Below are 20,911 nucleotides of genomic sequence, written 5' to 3'. Positions count from 1 at the left end.
TTCTTTGGCGCTTCAGTGTGTAATTTGCAGTACTCATGCGCACTTTAAATGAAAGTGCAAACAATGCTGTTGGAAGAACATCCGCAACTGAGCATTATACCAGAGGTTGACAATACCGCTTCAGTAGTAAATTTCTCCCTGGTCTGCGCTCGTAGGTAGCGCCTAGTACACGTCCACCGCGGCGCTCGGGGGCCACAGCACAATTGCGACACCTGAGGACGGGCTTATGAGAGCCCGAAATCGGTCGTGATAAGAAAAGAAATTTATAACTGAAGCTGTATTTTCAACCTCTGGTAAATGAAAGTGCTCAAGAAACTGCGTGTATTGAGCCATAATGTGTGACCTGACATCTTTCTGAGCGAAGCAGTAGCTTAGTTCTACCTCCTATCCTACACATACAGCACAAACAGTTAGCCTATTTCGAAAGTTTTACACTTAAACAATGCAACGCAGTAAAGAAGTTATAAAAAAATCTTAAGATATATAATACAGAATTCATAAATGAAAATAATTGTCACCTAGGAGACTCGATTGTGAGTTATCTTGAATGCTAGACTAGCGTTTTAGCTATTGCGCCACATAGACACTACAACTAAGTGCTTTACAAACGTTTAGAGGGACTGTTGGAACAGTTCAAGCTACTCTCACGATGGACACGTACGATAAAGTGAATGTGAGCGATTTGTCAGAAAGATGTGATGAAGAAAGCTAATTGGACAGATGGAGGAATTGGTGCATTTAATTAGTTTGTACGGGGAAACTGCAGGGTTATGGAATGTAAGAGTTACTGGACTACAGGAACTGAAATGAGAAGCGAAGTTTGGTGGCTGAAAAGGCTGGAGTCGTTAAGAAACCCACAGAAGAAATTTACAACAATTACAACAATGCAAGGAATAAGAGAAAAGTAATTTTATGGCATAGATTAATTAAAATAGAAAAACAATTGAAGAACCTTCAACATTGCAGCGCGTCAGCAATCGTTGGTTAATGTATAAAAAAAACTAAAACCCCGCCTCGATTGCGAAAAAAGCACCTAGTGTTAACCTAGGTTTCGGCGTAGATAACTACACCTTCTTGAGAACAGTAAAACCCACAAGAGCCCAAGAAGACCTTTGTCAGTGATTAAAATAACACCATAGCTATACATTTATAAACGAAAAAGAAAAGGAAAACACAAACAGTACATATGTACAAAGTGAAAGCCACTACTTAACTTAATGGTTTATGGCGGGTCACGGCCTATCGAACATACGTCGGTGTGAGGTGGAGCGTACACCATTAATTTAAGTAGTGGTTTTCACTTTGTACATATGCACTGTTTGTGTTTTCCTTTTCTTTTTCGTTTGTAAATGTATAGCTATGGTGTTCTTTTAATCATTGACAAAGGTCTTCTTAGGCACTTGGGGGTTTTATTTTTCTGAAGAATGTGTAGTTATCTACGCCGAAACCTAGGTTAACACTAGGTGCATTTTTCGCAATCGAGGCGGGTTTTTAGTTTTTTAATATAAATACAATTGAAGTGTTTGAAAGTAATCGTTTTGAAACTGGGAAAATTCTTGTTTCAGATCGTCAGGTAAATTCGGAAGATTGTTAATTAGTTTCGAGTAATAGAGTTGTATCTGTTAATTTTATGGCGTGGTATTTATTGATTATATTTTATATTCTGTGTGAATAATAGACCTTGAGGAGTTTACGAGTGGTTCCTGAAGTCAATAAAAACATTCTAATAAATGTATGTCCATAAATGATTCACTAGTCAGATATCCGCCGTATTTGGAGTTTCAATGATTATAGGTTATGTTATTCCATCGTAATTGCCATTGTACCAAACATTAAAGAGAATAAACTTACCTGATGCTAGAAATCTTAGTATCAGACGCAATCTGTCTTTAATACCAATCGGTTTAAAGATAATAGGTCTCGCTTGGCAATTTTGGTCCTATTGTTAGGAGTATTCCTTGCAACTCTATCGCTGTCATTCTCGTAAAATTTCGAATATTGTTCGGATCTCCCATTTAAGCTGTGGAGTGAGATTCTTGCGTGTTCCAAAATGAAACCGCCGTGTGATCCGGTGTGTTATCCAACACAAACACGGTCGTTAACTTTTTTTCAGTTAAGTGTTGAAAATGCAGCCTCAGACCGACGCTTTTGAATAGCAATATTTTCCTTCACGCGTAAGTCTACGAATGAATAATCTCGCAGAGAGCGATCTCGTATCTCTCACAGCCGCTGTAACCCTGCTGTGTGTAAACGCTTCTAGATCTGCACTCGCAAGGCTCTGAGGTACTTACAGTAGCTGTCAGCCAATATTCGCCCCTAGTGTGAATGCTACTGAGAGTCGCAGACTGTGAGAGGAAACAAGGTCGCGCGTATCGCAGTAACTTTGCGCTAGGATGACGTGCTACAGACGACGGCCGCACCCGGCGTATCACCTGGTACTCGCAGGACAGATAGGGCGGCGAGCAACAGGTCTGGGGCAGCGCCGCGGCCGTCGGCGGGCGTCGGCGCCGGTCGGGCGGCGTCGGGGCGGCGGGCGCCGGCGTCGGCGTGGCCGGGCCGGCGCCAGCTCAGTGGCGCGAGGGGCTGCAGGGGCGCCGGTCATGGGCGGCGGCGGCGGCGGTGCGTGTCGTGGCGGCGGTGCGTGCGGCAGCGCGAGCTGAGCCGAGCGGTGCGTGTAGCGGCGCGGTGGCAGCTGATGGCCGGCTCGGCGCCATGGAGCCGCTGGACCGGCTGCTGAGCCAGTCGCGGAGCGGCGCCGGCCTGGCCTTGGGCGTCGGGCTGCCCCTGCCCGGCGGCAGCGGCGCCGTCGTCTCGGCCAGCATCGGCGCCGCCTCCGTGCGCCGCAAGGGGCGCCACCTCACCGGCACCTTCTGCCTCACCGGCGACACCATGGAGGGCATCATCCAGTGCCTCGTCTTCCTCAAGGCCTTCTCGGTAAGGCCCGCCCCCTCTTCTGCCCACGTGTCGCCCTCCCCCCCTGACACGTGCTCCCGCCTGCCACGCCTAGGCAAAGGCGCTCTGTTTGGATCAAAGAAAAACACTGTGCTGTCGGTTCTTCCTTTCAAATTTACACATTTCCGCACGCGTTAGAACCAACCTCGGACACATTTTTTCCACGCCGATGTTCGTACCACAGAAGCATAGCTCTGGAAGCGTTGAACATATTCTCGATACGATAAAAATTTGAACACAGGGAACCAAATCAAAAATGGTTCAAACGTCTCTAGGCACTATGGGACTTAACATCTATGATCATCAGTAACCTAAGACATGACACAACACCCAGTCATCACGAGGCAGACACAGGGAACCAACAAGAAGTTGTCAGACGACAACTCGTTATGAATACGGGCGCTGTGCAACAGCAGGCTCTATCACGATGAAGAATGATTCCACGTTTCCCGCTCTTTTTCCCTAATGTCATTGATGACTTATGGCAAACAAATCGTTGTACATCATTCGGCATCGACGATTCTTCGATAATATATAGCAGGTTCTCGACATGTCTGAACAAGCCGTCACGTTCCCCACTAACAAACCACTTCCTTAGTTTCGGTTCATTTTGGAAGATCCCACCAGTTATAGCTGCTTATTTTTCGGCCGGTATGAATATATCCGAGCTTGGTTTCTCGTTGCGATGCCGTTTACGAATTTTCCATTTCCTTCGCCGAACTCTGAGAGCACTTTCTTAAACCACTGGACGACCACCCTCTGTTTGAAATAGGGCCAAATCGTAGGGATAACATCCGCAACTGATCATTTTCGCAGCTAAATGTTCGTGCAAAATCCAGTGTACTGAAGTTTGCGGAAACACAAGAATGCTTCTATACCCAGCCCCTTCAGTCACGTTCCACAAAACAGAATAGTCTTTTTACCAACTGATTTTGATCGACTTCATGAAATTCATCGCTAACAGAAGCTTGACCTAGATGATATTCTGTAGTCCACTTCTAACTGCCTTTCCTCGTGGTAACTGATTACCAAAACATGAATGAAGCGATTCGACGCATTCTCGTTGACTTACACCGTTATGAAAATGCTAAAAGAAAAATCGTCCAATGTGAAACAGGCGAAATTTCCATTTTCCGGCATTTTCTTCAAACGTCATTTTAAACAAATTACTTTACCAATTTCTGAACTGTCACTATTGTAACAATAACAAATGACAAATTTCAAAACCACAGATTTGTCACATCCCAATATCGCTATGTAGCATTCTGGTCTAAAACCTTAAAAGGCGAGCTAGCAATTCATACAATGTGAAATATTTATCTCATTATGTGTTATCTTTGACACTTCGAATGCAGTCCAGTGTCCAGTTTTGGATATAGGTCTGATTACAAGACAGTCTCTTATCTCACAGGAGCCTTGGCAATAAGAGACACGGTACGATTTTTGAGGAACTAAAATTCTGTACAACCCTAACATAAAACCTGAATATCTCTGGGTGCATGATTAATCGTAAATCAGTCTTAAACAGCGTCAATGACAGATTTAAGAGTCCAGCCTTAACTGATGTTCAAGACTGATCAGTTTACGCATTAAGTATTAGTTATACACTAAGTATAACAAATCCACTAAACCCCTGACTTTTTCGGGATATGAAAATCCAGTTTTGCGACTACTTCATTTGGAACACTATCTTCTTTAAGTGGTTACCGATCGCAGTGCATTTCTGCATGTCAGTAGATGATTATGTTTCCTCAGTGCAGTGCGTGGGGCAAACATGATTATTGTAGAGAAATAATATACATAGATGGGACAGCGATTACCAAAAACGTCAACGGATACCTTTTTTCCTTTTTCTGAAGTAAGACGTGTGTTCACTTGTTACTCACCGCTGAAACTTGACACAGAGACCGGCAATATCATAATATCGTTAATACACACACACACACACACACACACACACACACACACACACACACACACACACACACACACACACCGAGGCGCCCATGGTGTCTGAGACTCCGTAGTTCTCCTACACTGCCAATTCCATAAAAAAAAATCCTAGACGCGTAGTAACCAACCACCAGTGATCTATGACTACGTGCGCATTTGACCTTCAGTTCACTTGAACCATAATTTCGCCCACAACTGTAAAGTTCGGTGTGTTCGTTTAGAATGCGGTAATTTCGTTTCACCTGTGTTTCCTTTAGGCTCGGTGTCACGCTTAACGTATCACTGTCCCATACGTAACCACTGCATTTCAGCTGTCGACCGAACGAGGTGACACAGCGGTTGGCACACCGGAGCAGTCGATTTCGGGAGGACGACGTTTCAGTTTCGCGTCCGGCCATGCTGATTTAGGTTTACCGTGATTGTCCTAAATCGCACCAAGCGAATGTTGTGGTGGTTCCTTTCAAATAGCACGGTCGATTCCTCTCCCCGTACTTGAAAAAATAAAGAGCTTGTGCTCCTTCTCTGTTGGCCTAGATGTCGACCGGATGCTAAACCCTAATCTCCTTTTCTTTTCGACTGCCTCCTGAGCGCACGTTCCTCCGATGTTGAGACGGTTGATACTCCACATGAGAGAGTTTTGACACACTTTATATCTATACAGGGTGTTACAAAAAGGTACGGCCAAACTTTCAGGAAACATTCCTCACACACAAATAAAGAAAAGATATTATGTGGAATCGCTTAATTTCCATGTTAGAGCTCATATTAGTTTCTTACTTTATCGATTCACCGCCAGTTGGCCCAATTGAAGGAAGGTATTGTTGACTTCGGTGCTTGTGTTGACATGCGACTCATTTCTCTACAGTACTAGCATCAAGCACATCAGTACGAGGCATCAACAGGTTAGTGTTCATCAAGAACGTGATTTTGCAGTCAGTGCAATGTTTACAAATGCGGAGTTGGCAGATGCCCATTTGATGTATGGGTTAGCAGGGGGCAATTAGCCGTGGCGCGGTACGTTTGTATCGAGACAGATTTCCAGAACGAAGGTGTCCCGACAGGAAGACGTTCGAAGCAATTGATCGGCGTCTTAAGGAGCACGGAACACTCCAGCCTACGACTCGCGACTGGGGAAGACCTAGAACGACGAGGACACCTGCAATGGACGAGGCAATTCTTCGTGCAGTTGACGATAACCCTGATGTCAGCGTCAGAGAAGTTGCTGCTGTACAAGGTAACGTTGACCACGTCACTGTGTGGAGAGTGCTACGGGAGAACCAGTTGTTTCCGTACCATGTACAGCGTGTGCAGGCACTATCAGCAGTTGATTGGCCTCCACGGGTACATTTCTGCGAATGGTTCATCAGACAATGTATCAATCCTCATTTCAGTGCAAATGTTCTCTTTACGGATGAGACTTCATTCCAACGTGATGAAATTGTAAATTTTCACAATCAACGTGTTTGGGCTGACGAGAATCCGCACGCAATTGTGCAATCACGTCATCAACACAAATTTTCTGTGAACGTTTGGGTAGGCGTTGTTGATGATGTCTTGATTGGGCCCCATGTTCTTCCACCTGCGCTCAATGGAGCACGTTATCACGATTTCATACGGGGTACTCTACCTGTGCTGCTAGAACATTAGCCTTTACAAGTACAACACAACATGTGGTTCATGCACGATGGAGCTCCTGCACATTTCAGTCGAAGTGTTCGTACGCTTCTCAACAACAGATTCGGTGACCGATGGATTGGTAGAGACGGACCAATTCCATGGCCTCCACGCTCTCCTGACCTCAACCCTGTTGGCTTTCATTTATGGGGGCATTTGAAAGCTCTTGTCTGCGCAACCCCGATACCAAATGTAGAGACTCTTCGTGCTCGTATTGTGGCTGTGATACAATACGCCATTCTCCAGGGCTGCATCACCACATCAGGGATTCCATGCGACGGAGGGAGGATGCATGTATTCTCGCTAACGGAGGACATTTGAAACATTTCCTGTAACAAAGTGTTTGAAGTCACGCTGGTACGTTCTGTTGCTGTGTGTTTCCATTCCATGATTAATATGATTTGAAGAGAAGTAATAAAATGAGCTGTAACATGGAAGTAAGCGTTTCCGGACACATGTCCACATAACATATCTTCTTTCTTTGTGTGTGAGGAATGTTTCCTGAAAGTTTGGCCGTACCTTAACGTAGTTCATCGTTTGTTTTTCTGAGTGTTTGGCCACTGAGCGCGGATGTGGTTGAGCAGAATGCACGCACGGACTTTGATGCTGCCTACTGGCACGATACATCTTCCCTGCTGTCTGTTCGTTCCCACGTGGCCTTATTGGGTCATTTCTTGTCTGTACACGGAATTTTGTGACAAATATGTATCTTCCGATATCCCTATCTGTTAATTAAGAATGATTTTCTCATCCTTTTGTGGCCATTGCTGAAATTCTCATCATCTGCAAAAGTACGCCATTAGTTACTGAATAATTAGGGTAACATTGAGAACCTTTCTGCGTAAAACAGTTACTTCAATTTTCGATGAAAACATTTTGTTAGAGACTGAGCATTACTATTGAGCTATGTTTTGTAGGCCATGTTATATTTGGCACCACGTGTTTCTAGGGTTAGCCATTTTCAAACGGGAGACCTGATGCAAACGAAATAACATAAGTAATATGACGTCATACAAAGTGTGCGGATATAGTCGAACAACTCTAATAAGCAAAGACATTGAGGCCTACTCAACTAAACATACAACTGTGCAAAATTACGAATATTGCTTCAAAACTTGCATAACGTTAATACATAACCTGATATGAGCACAGAAATCTGAAAGTACCAAATATAATACGGAGTAAGACTTCATCATCGCATACTATATCGTATCATTACTGATCTAAGTAGCATAAAATTTGCGTCTATTGGTAACGTATTCTTTGAAAGGCTGAAACGTCAGCGTAGACAACTGCCAGCTGCCTCACATGTGTTACGGTCGCACAAACAGTATCATATGGTCAGTGTCAACCATGTGTGACAAACATCGGCAAATCTGGAGTTTCGGTGTACGCACAGTACGCAATAACCAACCAGTGAAAGACTAAGACGTGACTGGAAATACCCAGTAATGTGTCTGTGTAGGTCGTAGTCAGAATAACAAAAGTAGGGGCTTTGGGGTGGCTGAAGACAATGTAGTAGAGTACAGCACAGTACAGTCTAATGACGCAGAATCTTCGACAGGAGAGTAAAATATTCTCTAAATAATAACAACGCAGAGAAAGATTTTAAATATAATGTGGTAGATATTTTTCCTTTTTCGTGTTATAGAATCTGTGTAAGTAGGAAGTTTCTTTCTTTAACTCCCGTCAGTGATATGACATAAAAATGTCGTCAAACTTTTTATTTCGGTACATAATAACGAATTTCGAAAGTGATCAAACCATACGTGACTAAAACGGAATCCGCCTTACGTTATCCTCATATTATAAAGACAGTGAAGGAAGTCAGCTTGGCATCGTCGGTCAGGTGAAGTGATGCAATGCAGATCGTGCCGGCGTTGCTGGGATGCGAACGTGTTTGTGATGTAAACTCATCAGTTGTCGCCATGGCCCTAATGTTTCACATGCATGTACGACAGCTACGTTAAAAAAATCTGTTCTGGAGCTAAAATTTTATTACGCTACCGAGACTGTGGACATAATTTTGCAGCAGCTTTAAGGGAAACCTTGCACCAAAGCACCTCTTCAGAGCAAAAAGTCATTACTTGTCGAACATGTTTGACTCATTTCGGCTGTATGGGACTATTATTGGAAGGCTTTAGGTAAATAACTCCAGTGTACACACCAGACGTGCTCATGTCGTCAGGGTCAATCGCCCTACACCATATGCTGTTTAAATAATGACGTACAAGAACTGAGGTCAGGCAACTCACAACTCTGTGTTCAGTCGTATCTTCTTACAAGGGGAACTTTTGTCCACACCGTTAAATGTAGCTTGTAAGTCTTACATCTGACCACGATAACAAACTACGAGTAAATGAATGGGTCCCCAAGTAGTTAACATCAAAACAGGGGAGGTGAACCGAAGAGGCCACATTGTCACTGTGAATGTTGAAAACAGTGTTACAATGACTCTACATACCCGTAACGTAAATGCTTCTTTGTCTCGCTACGAGACTAAATGATGCGTCTGCTGCTGAAGATAAGAAGGAAACGTCTGTTTCCTCTTTTAATATCAACCCTCCTCCACAGTCGCTATTGTTGGTAGAAACCTGTGACGTACTTTGTTCTTCTGTCATATTTCTAGAGCTTTCGGTAAATTGGATATTTAAAATTCCATTCACTTTCTGTCGTCAACGCTCCCATTTATTTTATGCGGATACGTTCCACCGCACTGTGAAACATCCCTTTCATTTCATTTGGCTTCACGTATTACATTCAAGAGAATTTTCCAGCCACATAAAGGTCTCTACCAGTTTTAAAACCTGATCCAAAAGATAATTATTCCGTGTCTTTGAACAGCACAATTTAGGTAGAATGATAAGTATTATTTACACAGTATTTAGTGCTGTGTTCATTAAAGATAGTGGAGGTATCGGACGAGAAAGTTTCAATTTTACATTCGCGCCTGAGCCAGAAAAGAGGAAAATGGAAGGTATTATTGGTGCTAAGCGGCCATACCCGAGAACGGATGGTGTTCATTGATTTATTGTAAAGGGAGCAGAGCTTAAATTTAATAAAGCCGCGTCAATATGGCGGAAAGGTTCCACAATGACTTGTTCGGCGCACATAAAACACCTCGTGCTCGACACACTGCTACCAACCTAGTCAAACGTAGGACGTAGCCCTTCGTGAAAGTGGCTGTCTTCACAAGGGAGAAGGAAATTGTAGTGCAGAACTACCACATTTAATCTAAAATAGGAATTTTAAAAAAATGCAATTTTTGCACATCGAGTTGCCATAATTTTTTGTAGTTGTGTTGATATGCTTCTCCACGATATATTTCGACATTGGTACCGGTATATTGTTGGATGTTGAACATAATGTACATGTTTCACAATGTTGAGAAACGTATAATTCTCAGGTTAGATGAAACAGGTGATTTACATTAAAAATCGGAAAGAAGTTCAGTAGCGAGCTAGAAATGAATGGTGGTTTTGGCAAATCTTTTGTAAACAAAACGTATTTACTAGTGGACCAAATGTTTCCTCTCAAAGTCCTTTGATGTCAGCAACCTATGGCATGGTCGAAAATGTGGAAAAAATGTTTACAGGAAGTCCCTAAATTACCGTCAGAGACGATGCTGAATATTTTTACGTCTCATCGGGGTCTTTTAAAGCGCTTTTCCAGTTTTCTAATATGAGACGTGTGACAGTATAATTTTCACAAAAGTTGTCCATTCTACTGAAAACAGTGCTGAAAGTGCGCATGGGAGGTTGGATGAATGTACAACGATCCAGAATTGTTGAAAGCAGCCATTACTAATTGTTGTTTTTGTGGTCTTCAGTCCTGAGACTGGTTTGATGCAGCTCTCCGTGCTAATCTATCCTGTGCAAGCTCCTTCATCTCCCAGTACCTATTGCAACCTACATCCTTCTGAATCTGCTTAGTGTATTCATATCTTGGTCTCCTTCTACGATTTTTACCCTCCACGCTGCCCTCCAATGCTAAATTTGTGATCCCTTGATGCCTCAGGACATGTCCTACCAGCCGATCCCTTCTTCTAGTCAAGTTGTGCCACAAACTTCTCTTCTCCCCAATCCTATTCAATACCTCCTCATTAGTTATGTGATCTACCCATCTAATCTTCAACATTCTTCTGTAGCACCACATTTCGAAAGCTTCTATTCTCTTCTTTTCCAAACTATTTATCGTCCATGATTCACTTTCATACATGGCTACACTCCATACAAATACTTTCAGAAACGACTTCCTGACACTTAAATCTATCCTCGATGTTAACAAATTTCTCTTCTTCAGAAACGCTTTTCTTGCCATTACCAGTCTACATTTTATATCCTCTCTACTTCGACCATCATCAGTTATTTTACTTCCTAAATAGCAAAACTCCTTCACTACTTTAAGTGTCTCATTTCCTAATCTAATTCCCTCAGCATCACCCGACTTAATTCGACTACATTCCATTATCCTTGTTTTGCTTTTGTTCATGTTCATCTTATATCCTCCTTTCAAGACACTGTCCATTCCATTCAACTGCTCTTCCAAGTCGTTTGCTGTCTCTGACAGAATTACAATGTCATCGGCGAACCTCAAAGTTTTTATTTCTTCTCCATGAATTTTAATACCTACTCCGCATTTTTCTTTTGTTTCCTTCACTGCTTGCTCAATATACAGATTGAATAACATCGGGGAGAGCCTACAACCCTGTCTCACTCCCTTCCCAACCACTGCTTCCCCTTCATGTCCCTCGACTCTTATAACTGCCATCTGGTTTCTGTACAAATTGTAAATAGCCTTTCGCTCCCTGTATTTTACCCCTCCAACCTTTAGAATTTGAAAGAGATTATTCCAGTAAACGTTGTCAAAAGCTTTCTCCAAGTCTACAAATGCTAGAAACGTAGGTTTGCCTTTCCTTAACCTTTCCTCTAAGTTAAGTCGTAAGCTCAGTACTGCCTCACGTGTTCCAATATTTCTACGGAATCCAAACTGATCTTCCGCGAGGTCGGCTTCTATCAGTTTTTCCATATTCTGTAAATAATTCGTGTTAGTATTTTGCAACTGTGACTTATTAAACTGATAGTTCGGTAATTTTCACATCTGTCAACACTTGCTTTCTTTGGGATTGGAATTATTATATTCTTCTTGAAATCTGATGGTATTTCGCCTGTCTCGTACATCTTGCTCACCACATGGAAGAGTTTTGTCAGGACTGGCTCTCCCAAGGCCGTCAGTAGTTCTACTGGAATGTGGTCTACTCCCGGGGCCTTGTTTCGACTCAGGTATTTCAGTGCTCTGTCAGACTCTTCACGCAGTATCGTATCCCCCATTTCATCTTCGTCTACATCCTCTTCCATTTCCATAATATTGTCCTCAAGTGCATCGCCCTTGTAGAGATTCTCTATATACTCCTTCCACCTTTCTGCTTTTCCCTCTTTCCTTAGAACCAGGTTTCCATCTGAGCTCTTTATATTCATACAAGTCGTTCTCTTATCTCCAAAGGTCTCTTTAATTTTCCTGTAGGCAGTATCTATCTTGCCCCTAGTGAGATAAGCTTCTACATCCTTACATTTGTCCTCTAGCCATCCCTGCTTAGCCATTTTGCAATGACTGTCGATCTCATTTTTGAGACGTTTGTATTCCTTTTTGCCTGCATCATTTACTGCATTTTTATATTTTCTCCTTTCATCAATTAAATTCAATATTTCTTTTGTTACCTAAGGATTTCTACTAGCCCTCGTCTTTTTACCTTCTTGATCCTCTGCTGCCTTCACTACTTCATCCCTCAGAGCTACCCATTCGTCTTCTACTGTATTTCTTTCCCCCATTCCTGTCAATTGTTCCCTTATGCTCTCCCTGAAACTTGTTCAACCTCTGGTTTAGTCAGTTTATCCATGTCCCATCTCCTTAAATTCCCACCTTTTTGCAATTTCTTCAGTTGTAATCTACAGTTCGTAATCAATAGATTGTGGTCTGAGTCCACATCTGCCCCTGGAAATGTCCTACAATTTAAAACCTGGTTCCTAAATCTCTGTCTTACCATTATATAATCCATCTGATACCTTTTAGTATCTGCGGGATTCTTCCTTGTATACAACCTTGTTTCATGATTCTTTAACCAAGTATTAGCTATGATTAAGTTGTGCTCTGTGTAGAATTCTACCAGGCGGCTTCCTCTTTCATTTCTCTCCCCAATCCATATTCATCTGCTACGTTTCCTTCTCTCCCTTTTCCTACTACTGAATTCCAGTCACCCATGACTATTAAATTTTCATCTCCCTTCACTGTATGATTAATTTCTTTTATTTCATCATACATTTCTTCAATTTCTTCGTCATCTGCAGAGCTAGTTGGCATATAAACTTGTACTACTGTAGTAGGCATGGGCTTCGTGTCTATCTTGGCCACTATAATACGTTCACTATGCTGTTTGTAGTAGCTTACCCGCACTCCTATTTTTTTTATTCATTATTAAACCTACTCCTGCATTACCCCTATTTGATTTTGTATTTATAACCCTGTATTCACCTGACCAGAAGTCTTGTTCCTCCTGCCACCGAACTTCACTAATTCCCACTGTATCTAACTTTAACCTATCCATTTCCCTTTTTAAATTTTCTAACCTACCTGCCCGATTAAGGGATCTGACATTCCACGCTCCGATCCGTAGAACGCCAGTTTTCTTTCTCCTGATAATGACATCCTCTTGAGAAGTCCCCGCCCGGAGATCCGAATGGGGGACTATTTTACCTCCGGAATATTTTACCCAAGAGGACGCCATCATCATTTAATCATACAGTAAAGCTGCATGCCCTCGGGAAAAATTACGGCCGTAGTTTCCCCTTGCTTTCAGCCGTTCGCAGTACCAGCACAGCAAGGCCGTTTTGGTTATTGTTACAAGGCCAGATCAGTCAATCATCCAGACTGTTGCCCCTGCAACTACTGAAAAGGCTGCTGCCCCTCTTCAGGAACCACACGTTTGTCTGGCCTCTCAACAGATACCCCTCCGTTGTGGTTGCACCTACGGTACGGCTATCTGTATCGTTGAGGCACGCAAGCCTCCCCACCAACGGCAAGATCCATGGTTCATGGTGGGAGGCCATTACTAAAGACGAAAGGTTTTATATATGACAAGAGCCGCTCGGCTTGAGCTAATCTAATTTACCACCATGTGATCTAACAAGGCCCGCTCCTTCTGAAGAAGATATTTTTATAAATATCGGAACCTTGGTCAACTGCTAATAAATCTTTGTTTTGCAACTTGTTGGTTGGTTGATTTCAACGTCGTCAATGACGAAAGGTTTTTGAGTATGACCACAAAACTGAATCCCAACCGTTCCAATGGAAATGTCGAATACCGAGTGCGACCCGAAGGTTCTTCGTCGTTTGTGCGAGGATCCCGGAAAAAATGTCAGAATTTATGCCAGATCAATTAGCAGATATGCAGCTTCTCACACGTCAGTCCTTATTCGTAAATTTTTGACCAAAAACAACTGGTCACTTTGCTTCCATCTCACGGGTATCTTCCTTCCTTCCTTCCTTCCTTCCTCTCCCCCCCCCCCCTCCCCGAACCCTCCCCGCACCCCCTCCCTCGTTCCCAGCGCAACCACACACAGCGATTTCGTCCTATTTATAAAGCTGAAAAAACCTTGGAATGACGACATATTGTCAGCACTACAGAGAGAACTAAACGCCATACAAGGAATTTCCCATTCTGAAGTTCTTCGGTACAGTGGCATCAATGTGTCATTTGTCGATGAAAGTACTCGTAAGAGGACAAAATAAATGCAGTTGCGTAGATAACTGAGAAGAACAATTTTTATTTTATTTTTTTATCGTACTTTATATGCTGTGGAGCTTTAACCACACACACAAAATGCAGTGTCAATTTGGAAATTCGAGGAGGTAGGTGTAAAAGACTACCTTAAGTGTTACGCAATACACTTCAGGAAACAGAGGAAAGAACGTGTACATTTCGATCCATGCTGGATTGTCAAACAAATTTCTGCTCTGGTCTGGTCCCGTGATGGGAGATAAGATAGCGGTCTCTCGCCATTAACCTCTCTGTACCTTTTTGCTGTTCTTGTTCATCTGACCGATTAGGTGGTACTGTTGAGTTTTATCTGTATTTTCGGCTCCTGTCAGAGATCATGAAATTGGAGAAACAAACTATTTACTTGTGTTCTCTACAACTGCGTGGTCGGAAAAAAAGAAAGGTACAGGCAGTATAGAAAATTCTTTTTTGTGTTAATAATTCCAGTATTATGAAGCCCAAGGATGGAGAAAATATGTTGTTGGGTTGCATTACTGACGGCGCTGTCTTCTAATCAAACACTGCTATTACCTAAATTTTCGAGCGTTTTCAATTGCCGTCGGTTACGTGGTAACAATAAACATGGTAAGTTTCTGCTAAAAAAGGCGGCGCAAGGGTATAGGTGTGGCTGCGATTTTTTAGAAGCGCGAGCCGCATATCACTCGAATACTGAACTAAACAACTTACTCGAAAACAACGTGCGGGCGTCTCGCGACTTGGGCCTTGACTGGCGCTTTCTTGTAGAATTATTTCGAAAGGAATATCAGCTCACATAATAACTGCTGTCGTTATTGGCTGAGCCAACAGGATCGCACTGAGGTAATTTCGTGCGTTAGGTTTTGCAGTTTGCTGTAATTCTTCTACAATTTTGAAGTTTGCTGTAATTCTTCTACGAATCCGTTATTTTTGTTGAATTAACAAGAAATTTTGGATGCTCCAGAGAAAGAAATTGCTCAAAAACTTACCCCTCATTTTGTCTTGGGAGGATTGCTATATTTTCTCTCATCATCATCTTAAAATTCGTAATCTTTCAAATAGCTAAAGTGAACGTGAAAAATGAATCTTGAAGCTCGGCCCTTATTTAGTACGTACCGGTATTACTCAGGAGATACATCAATTAATGTGTGTCAGTAACGCTTAATAAAACGACATAAATTGCCGGTTTCCTTTAAGTGGCCGGTCTCCCAAGTGTTGAGACCGAGCCGCTCGTGAGAAAAAGTGAAGGTTTTGAGTGGTGGTTTGGAATGTCAAAATAAGAAGCACCACATTTGTTGTACCGCGGAATGTAAGGGTGTCAAACTCGCATGAACGAGAAAACAATTGCATGTCCAGTGTTTCAATAAAGTAGAAATGGAATGTTTTTGTTGGGTGTTTCATAACTCCCTTTCCGCAGCATACCAGACTAAAATGCGGTTCACTAAAACTCATTCGTGTGTGTGTGTGTGTGTGTGTGTGTGTGTGTGTGTGTGTGTGTGTCATTCGTTTTTAGTTCAGAACGGCAGATCGATACTTTTGAGCGTTGTAGACAGTTCTGTCATTGTCGATTTTGAGTATTTGACATTCAGGTACACAATGAGCAAAAGTCAACAGGACTTCAGAGCCAGCACCAGTCTCCGGTAACCGGAGGGCAAATTTTTGGTCCGTTCAGACTCGCCTTTTCGGACCGCAGTGGTAGACGGTCGGGTGGGCGTGGCTGTTTGCCGTGGAAACTCGGGACCGCTTGCCGCTTCATTTGAAAGCAGCGACGGGCGAAGTAATGAAGTCTGTCGAGCGGAATTTTTGTGCAGAGCCCGGCCGAGAGTGTGGCGAGGCGAGGCGAGCTGATGGCGGGCCAACTTGGCCGGCGCGCACCTGTGCCGCCGCCGGCAGTTGTTTTTACGGCGGTGGGGGTGGGTGCAGGTCTGGGGCGGGGGAGGGGAGGGGAGTGTTTGCTCGCCCCCGCCACAGCGGTTACAGACCGGGCGGCAATGCGGCACGGTTGATGACCGTGTGGGCCCGGTCTGTGCGTAGAGCAGCCCAGAGCGCAGCGGGGCTGCGGCAGCTAGGGACTCGCTGCTAATTGTTTCAGAATCGCGCCGGCTTTGCGTGGCCCGGCCGAGTTGCCAGCTGCTGGATTACCACCAGAGTGGAACACGCGCGCCAGTGAGGGATCTGACTTAAGAGCAGTGGAGCCGCGAACCACAGCCAGTGCTGCACACCTGGCGTGCGCTGTTTTCACCGACTCTCGGATCCGTTAGGTCAGCTGTTTTCAGACGTGATCATCTCCACAATCTCTTTCTCTCTCTCACACGCAACACGAACACACGCTTTATTCACTGATAACTTCTTGACCTGCAGCAGAGAGCAGTTCGCGCTGAAACTGGCAGAGCTTTTCGCAGTCCCCTTTGGAATTTGGGACAGTATTTTTTAATAACAAAATTTCGAATCGTTTCTTAAGAAGCCCCCTTAAAGTTTTACTGGGTTATTTCAGTAATAATATCCCACGTTCTATGTTTGTTTATTTGACCGAATAAGATTAGGCTCTACAGGTTCTGTCTTATGCGTAGCAGGGTTTCACACACACAGAAATTTTTATTTACATCATATTTCACTAAGAAATAAATTTAATATGGCAAATAATAATAAATTAGTATTAATAGAATTGAAAATGATATGAATGTATGTCGAGACAATGTAAGTGAATAGTCCTATCAAAAATAGTATAAACTTAATACTAGTAGTTGCGTTGGTGGTCGTGGTGGTGGTTCTGCTGCTGCTGCTCTTTTTAGGTAACAGCCCAGCGTCTATGACTGTTGAAATATGAGACACTTATACCGGGTGGTCAAAAAGTCAGTATACATTTGAAAACTTAATAAACCACGGAATAATGTAAATAGAGAGGTAAAAAATTGACACACATGCTTGGAATGACATGGGGTTTTATTAGAACAAAAAAAAAGTTACAGAATGTCCGACATATGGCGCTGGACAGCAAAACGTCAGTAACTGCGCATGACAATCGTGTATAAAAGGAGCTGTAATGGGAGAGAGAATCAGATGCGCCAGCAGTCGCAGCATGTTGACGTCACCTGAAAAGGCGCTTTTAGTATCATCAGAATGGGGAATGTGTTAGTTCAGAGTTAGACGATCCTATCGCCATAGGAAGGGGATTCGAGCGGGTAAAGGTCCTTTGACAAATGCAGCTGTGGCGAGAATGATTTCGAAGTTCGAAGCCACGGGTTGTTTAGACGATAGACGCCGTAGTGGCCGGCCGAGCACAAGGCGTAATGCTGCTGAGACAGTTCAGGAAGAAATGGAGACTTTAGCGGGTTCGCCTGTGCACGGGGAAGTCAGCGCTCGTGCAGTCGCACGTCGCACCGGCATTGCATACACTACTGTTTGGTTGTCACTGAGGAGTACCCTCTTATGCTATCCGTGCAAAATCCGTCGGCATCACGAACTGTGTTACCTGGCCATTTAGTGAAGCGGAGGGCATTTGCGGTATGGGCGTTCGAAAAGATGGCGGAAGATGACGATTGGTCGAGTAACGTGTTGTGGACCGACGAAGATCATTTCACGCTCCCAGGGTCTGTCAACGCCTACAAGTGCAGAATTTGTGCTACAGAAAATCCTAGAACTGTCGTGGAAACTCCAGTGCATAACGAGAAAGTCACGGTATGGGTTGCATTTACCACATCTACCGTTATCCGGCCTTCTTTCTTCGAGGAAACGCGCGATTCTGGTTTTGTAACTGCTACCGTGACGGGCGAGAGGTACGCCAATATGTTACAGAATCGCAACATTCCCAGCATGGCTGATAAACACCTGCTGGAACGTCCGATGTTTAAGCAGGATGGCGCTCCACCCCACATTGCTAGACGCGCGAAAGATCTCTAGCGCGCGTCGTTTGGTGGTGAATGTGTGCTCAGCCGACACTTTCGTCATGCTTGGCCTCCCAGGTCCCCAGACCTCAGTACGTGCGATTATTGGATTTGGGGCTACCTGAAGTCGGAAGTGTATCGTGATCGACCGACATCTCCAGGGATTCTGCAAGACAGCATCCGACGCCAATGCCTCACCGTAACTCCGGACATGCTTTACAGTGCTGTTCACAATATTATTCCTCGACTACAGCTATTGTTGAGGAATGATGGTGGACATATTGAACTTTTCCTGTAAAGAACATCATCTTTGCTTTGTCTTACTTTGTTATGCTATTATTGCTATTCTGATTAGATGAAACGCCATCTGTCGGACATTTTTTGAACTATTGTATTTTTTTGGTTCTAATAAAACCCCATGTCATTCCAAGCATATGTGTAAATTTGTACTTCTCTATCTACATTATTCCGTGATTTATTCAGTTTTCAAATTTACACTGGCGTTTTGATCACCCGGTATATACCGTGCAGTCACTTCCGTGTAACCTGAATCACCACCTTTCGCTGTGCGCACCACTGCGACGCGTGCAGGAAGAGAGTCAGTGCCGTTCTGCCAGGTGCCGACACGGATGTGGAGCCGTGTAAGCTGAGGCGCCGTGGCCGTCTGCGCTGGGTTTCTCGGCCGAGGATCCGTGGCGCGAACGCCGATTCAGGTGGTCCCACAGATTCTCGGCTGCGTTTAAATCCGGGACGTTTGGTGACCAGTGGAGTACGGGCTCTTCGAATAACGCAAGCACACAGCGACTTGTGTGACACTTGCACTCTCCTGCTTGTAGAAACCACCGTGAAAGGCCGTGCTCAATCCGCAGGACCGCACAAGTGGTAGGAATTGTGGAAGGGGGCCAGACAGAGCGGCTGTCAGTTGCACTCCAAACATAACACTTTATTTAGTTCTTCAAACATTAGAGCAAAATTTCTAAGCTTGACTATCGACTGAAAACGTCTTTAATTCTAAAACGGCTGAAGGCCCATGAATTAAATACAACTGCAATAATTTTTTTTCTTTAGGGGCAGAAGGCTCTGGGCTTTAAGCCCAAGTGATGTAAGAGTTGACTAGTCAGATAGATTAAGATTTTAAAAACGTCTGAAGGGCCATAAATTTAAAACAGGATAACTACAATAAATTTTCAACAAGCAGAAGGCCCACGGCTTATCTTGAAAGAATGTCATACTTGATAAGTAAGATCCTTAAAACTTAAAGCGGCTCAAGGCCGATGCTTTTAAAAAACAATACAATAAATTTTCAACAGGCGAAAAGCCTTTTATTTTAAAAACACAATTACAAGCATACATATTGAAACCATAGGCTATGAAACACTAAAAACAAACAATTAATCGCCAATAAGAAAGGCAGTATAGGCAACGGCGCTCAGAAGTTTCCAGGGGGCTCGGTCTGCCCTTGAAATCTTAACGTTCGCTTAGGTGAAACAAGAAGTCGGCCCAACTACACTCTATCCGCAGCAACACAACCAAGAGGCAGTCAGGGACCCACCGACAAGACGACTTGCTAACCACCGACCAGTATAGGAGGATTCCAAAGCCAACACGTTACAGACACAGCCGCCGACAACCAAATATACATTAAGATGTGAAAAACTACACACCATGTTGGACAGCGACGACAGGTGAGGAAAGGATAGTCTACTGCCTGAATTTACGTCACCAGTGCAGGTAACCGGAACACTAACAGCCACAAGGCAGGAAATTCCGCTGGTGCACTTGAATTTCAAATCGACAAATACTGTTAGTTCCACCACACGGCGGCTAAATCTTCACCCACCCGAATACCACCAACAGCGAACCACCGACCACCGACCAACGGGACAACGTGAACAGACGTGGCTTCGGTAATTGAATGACCCCTGAACTTTGATGTGGTGCGGCGGTGACCCGGGAACTCCGCAGCACTCGGAACAGCCCCCACACGCGCAGAGACCGCCAGCCGGCCCGGCCCACTGCCTCGCGTGGACACTTGCTCGCTGATCCGCCCCAGCCGACCGACTGGCTGCACACCGGCGAGCCGGAACTATAAGCACCAGACTAAAGACAGTACAAGGTGCAAATATCGATACACACAAGCAGAAAGAGGAGGAACCACGGCATATCCGCAATAACCGCGGGAAACCAAACGCAGAGTAACAGCCAAGTTTTAAAGCAATGCATGTGCCGTGGTCAGCACGGCTCTGGACTCGCATTCGGGAGGACGACGGCCATCCTGATTTAGGTTTTCCTTGATGTCCCTAAATCTTTTCAGGCAAGTGCCGGGATGGTTCCTTTGAAAAGAGCAAGCCCGACTTCCTTATCCATCCTTCCGTAATCCGATGAGACCGATGACCTCGCAGTTTGGCCTCCTCCCTCCAAAACAATCCAATCCAATCCAAGCAGCACGGCTCACATTGTGCGGAGAAAAAGAAAACTGCATGTAGGGGTGGACATGGTCCTCAAGAATAGGGGCACACTTGTGTTGATCCATTGTGCCTTCCAGAATGACGAGATCATCCAAAGAATGCCACTGAAACACCCCGCAGGCCACCACGCTCCTTAGATTCTTGCAGGCTGTTTGCTTTTAGTCATTTCACGCCGTTCACCCTCAACGCCA

General features: G+C 44.1%; 1 protein-coding gene across 1 annotated transcript in view; it reads left to right on the top strand.

The window, feature by feature from the left end:
- Nucleotides 1-2,575: 2,575 nt before the first annotated feature.
- The window catches only part of LOC126281932 (neurobeachin), a 2,071,601-nt gene continuing 2,053,265 nt past the window's right edge, over nt 2,576-20,911 (top strand). Inside the window, exon 1 of the mRNA XM_049981271.1 lies at nt 2,576-2,934. Coding sequence (XP_049837228.1) covers nt 2,713-2,934 — 222 coding nt within the window. The 5' untranslated portion in view covers nt 2,576-2,712. The remainder of the gene's footprint in view (nt 2,935-20,911) is intronic.

This window comes from Schistocerca gregaria, chromosome 7 (assembly GCF_023897955.1).
Source record: "Schistocerca gregaria isolate iqSchGreg1 chromosome 7, iqSchGreg1.2, whole genome shotgun sequence".
Classification (NCBI taxonomy): domain Eukaryota; kingdom Metazoa; phylum Arthropoda; class Insecta; order Orthoptera; family Acrididae; genus Schistocerca; species Schistocerca gregaria.
The sequence above is the reverse complement of the archived record's forward strand: the minus strand, read 5'-3'. Positions and strand labels throughout refer to the sequence as shown.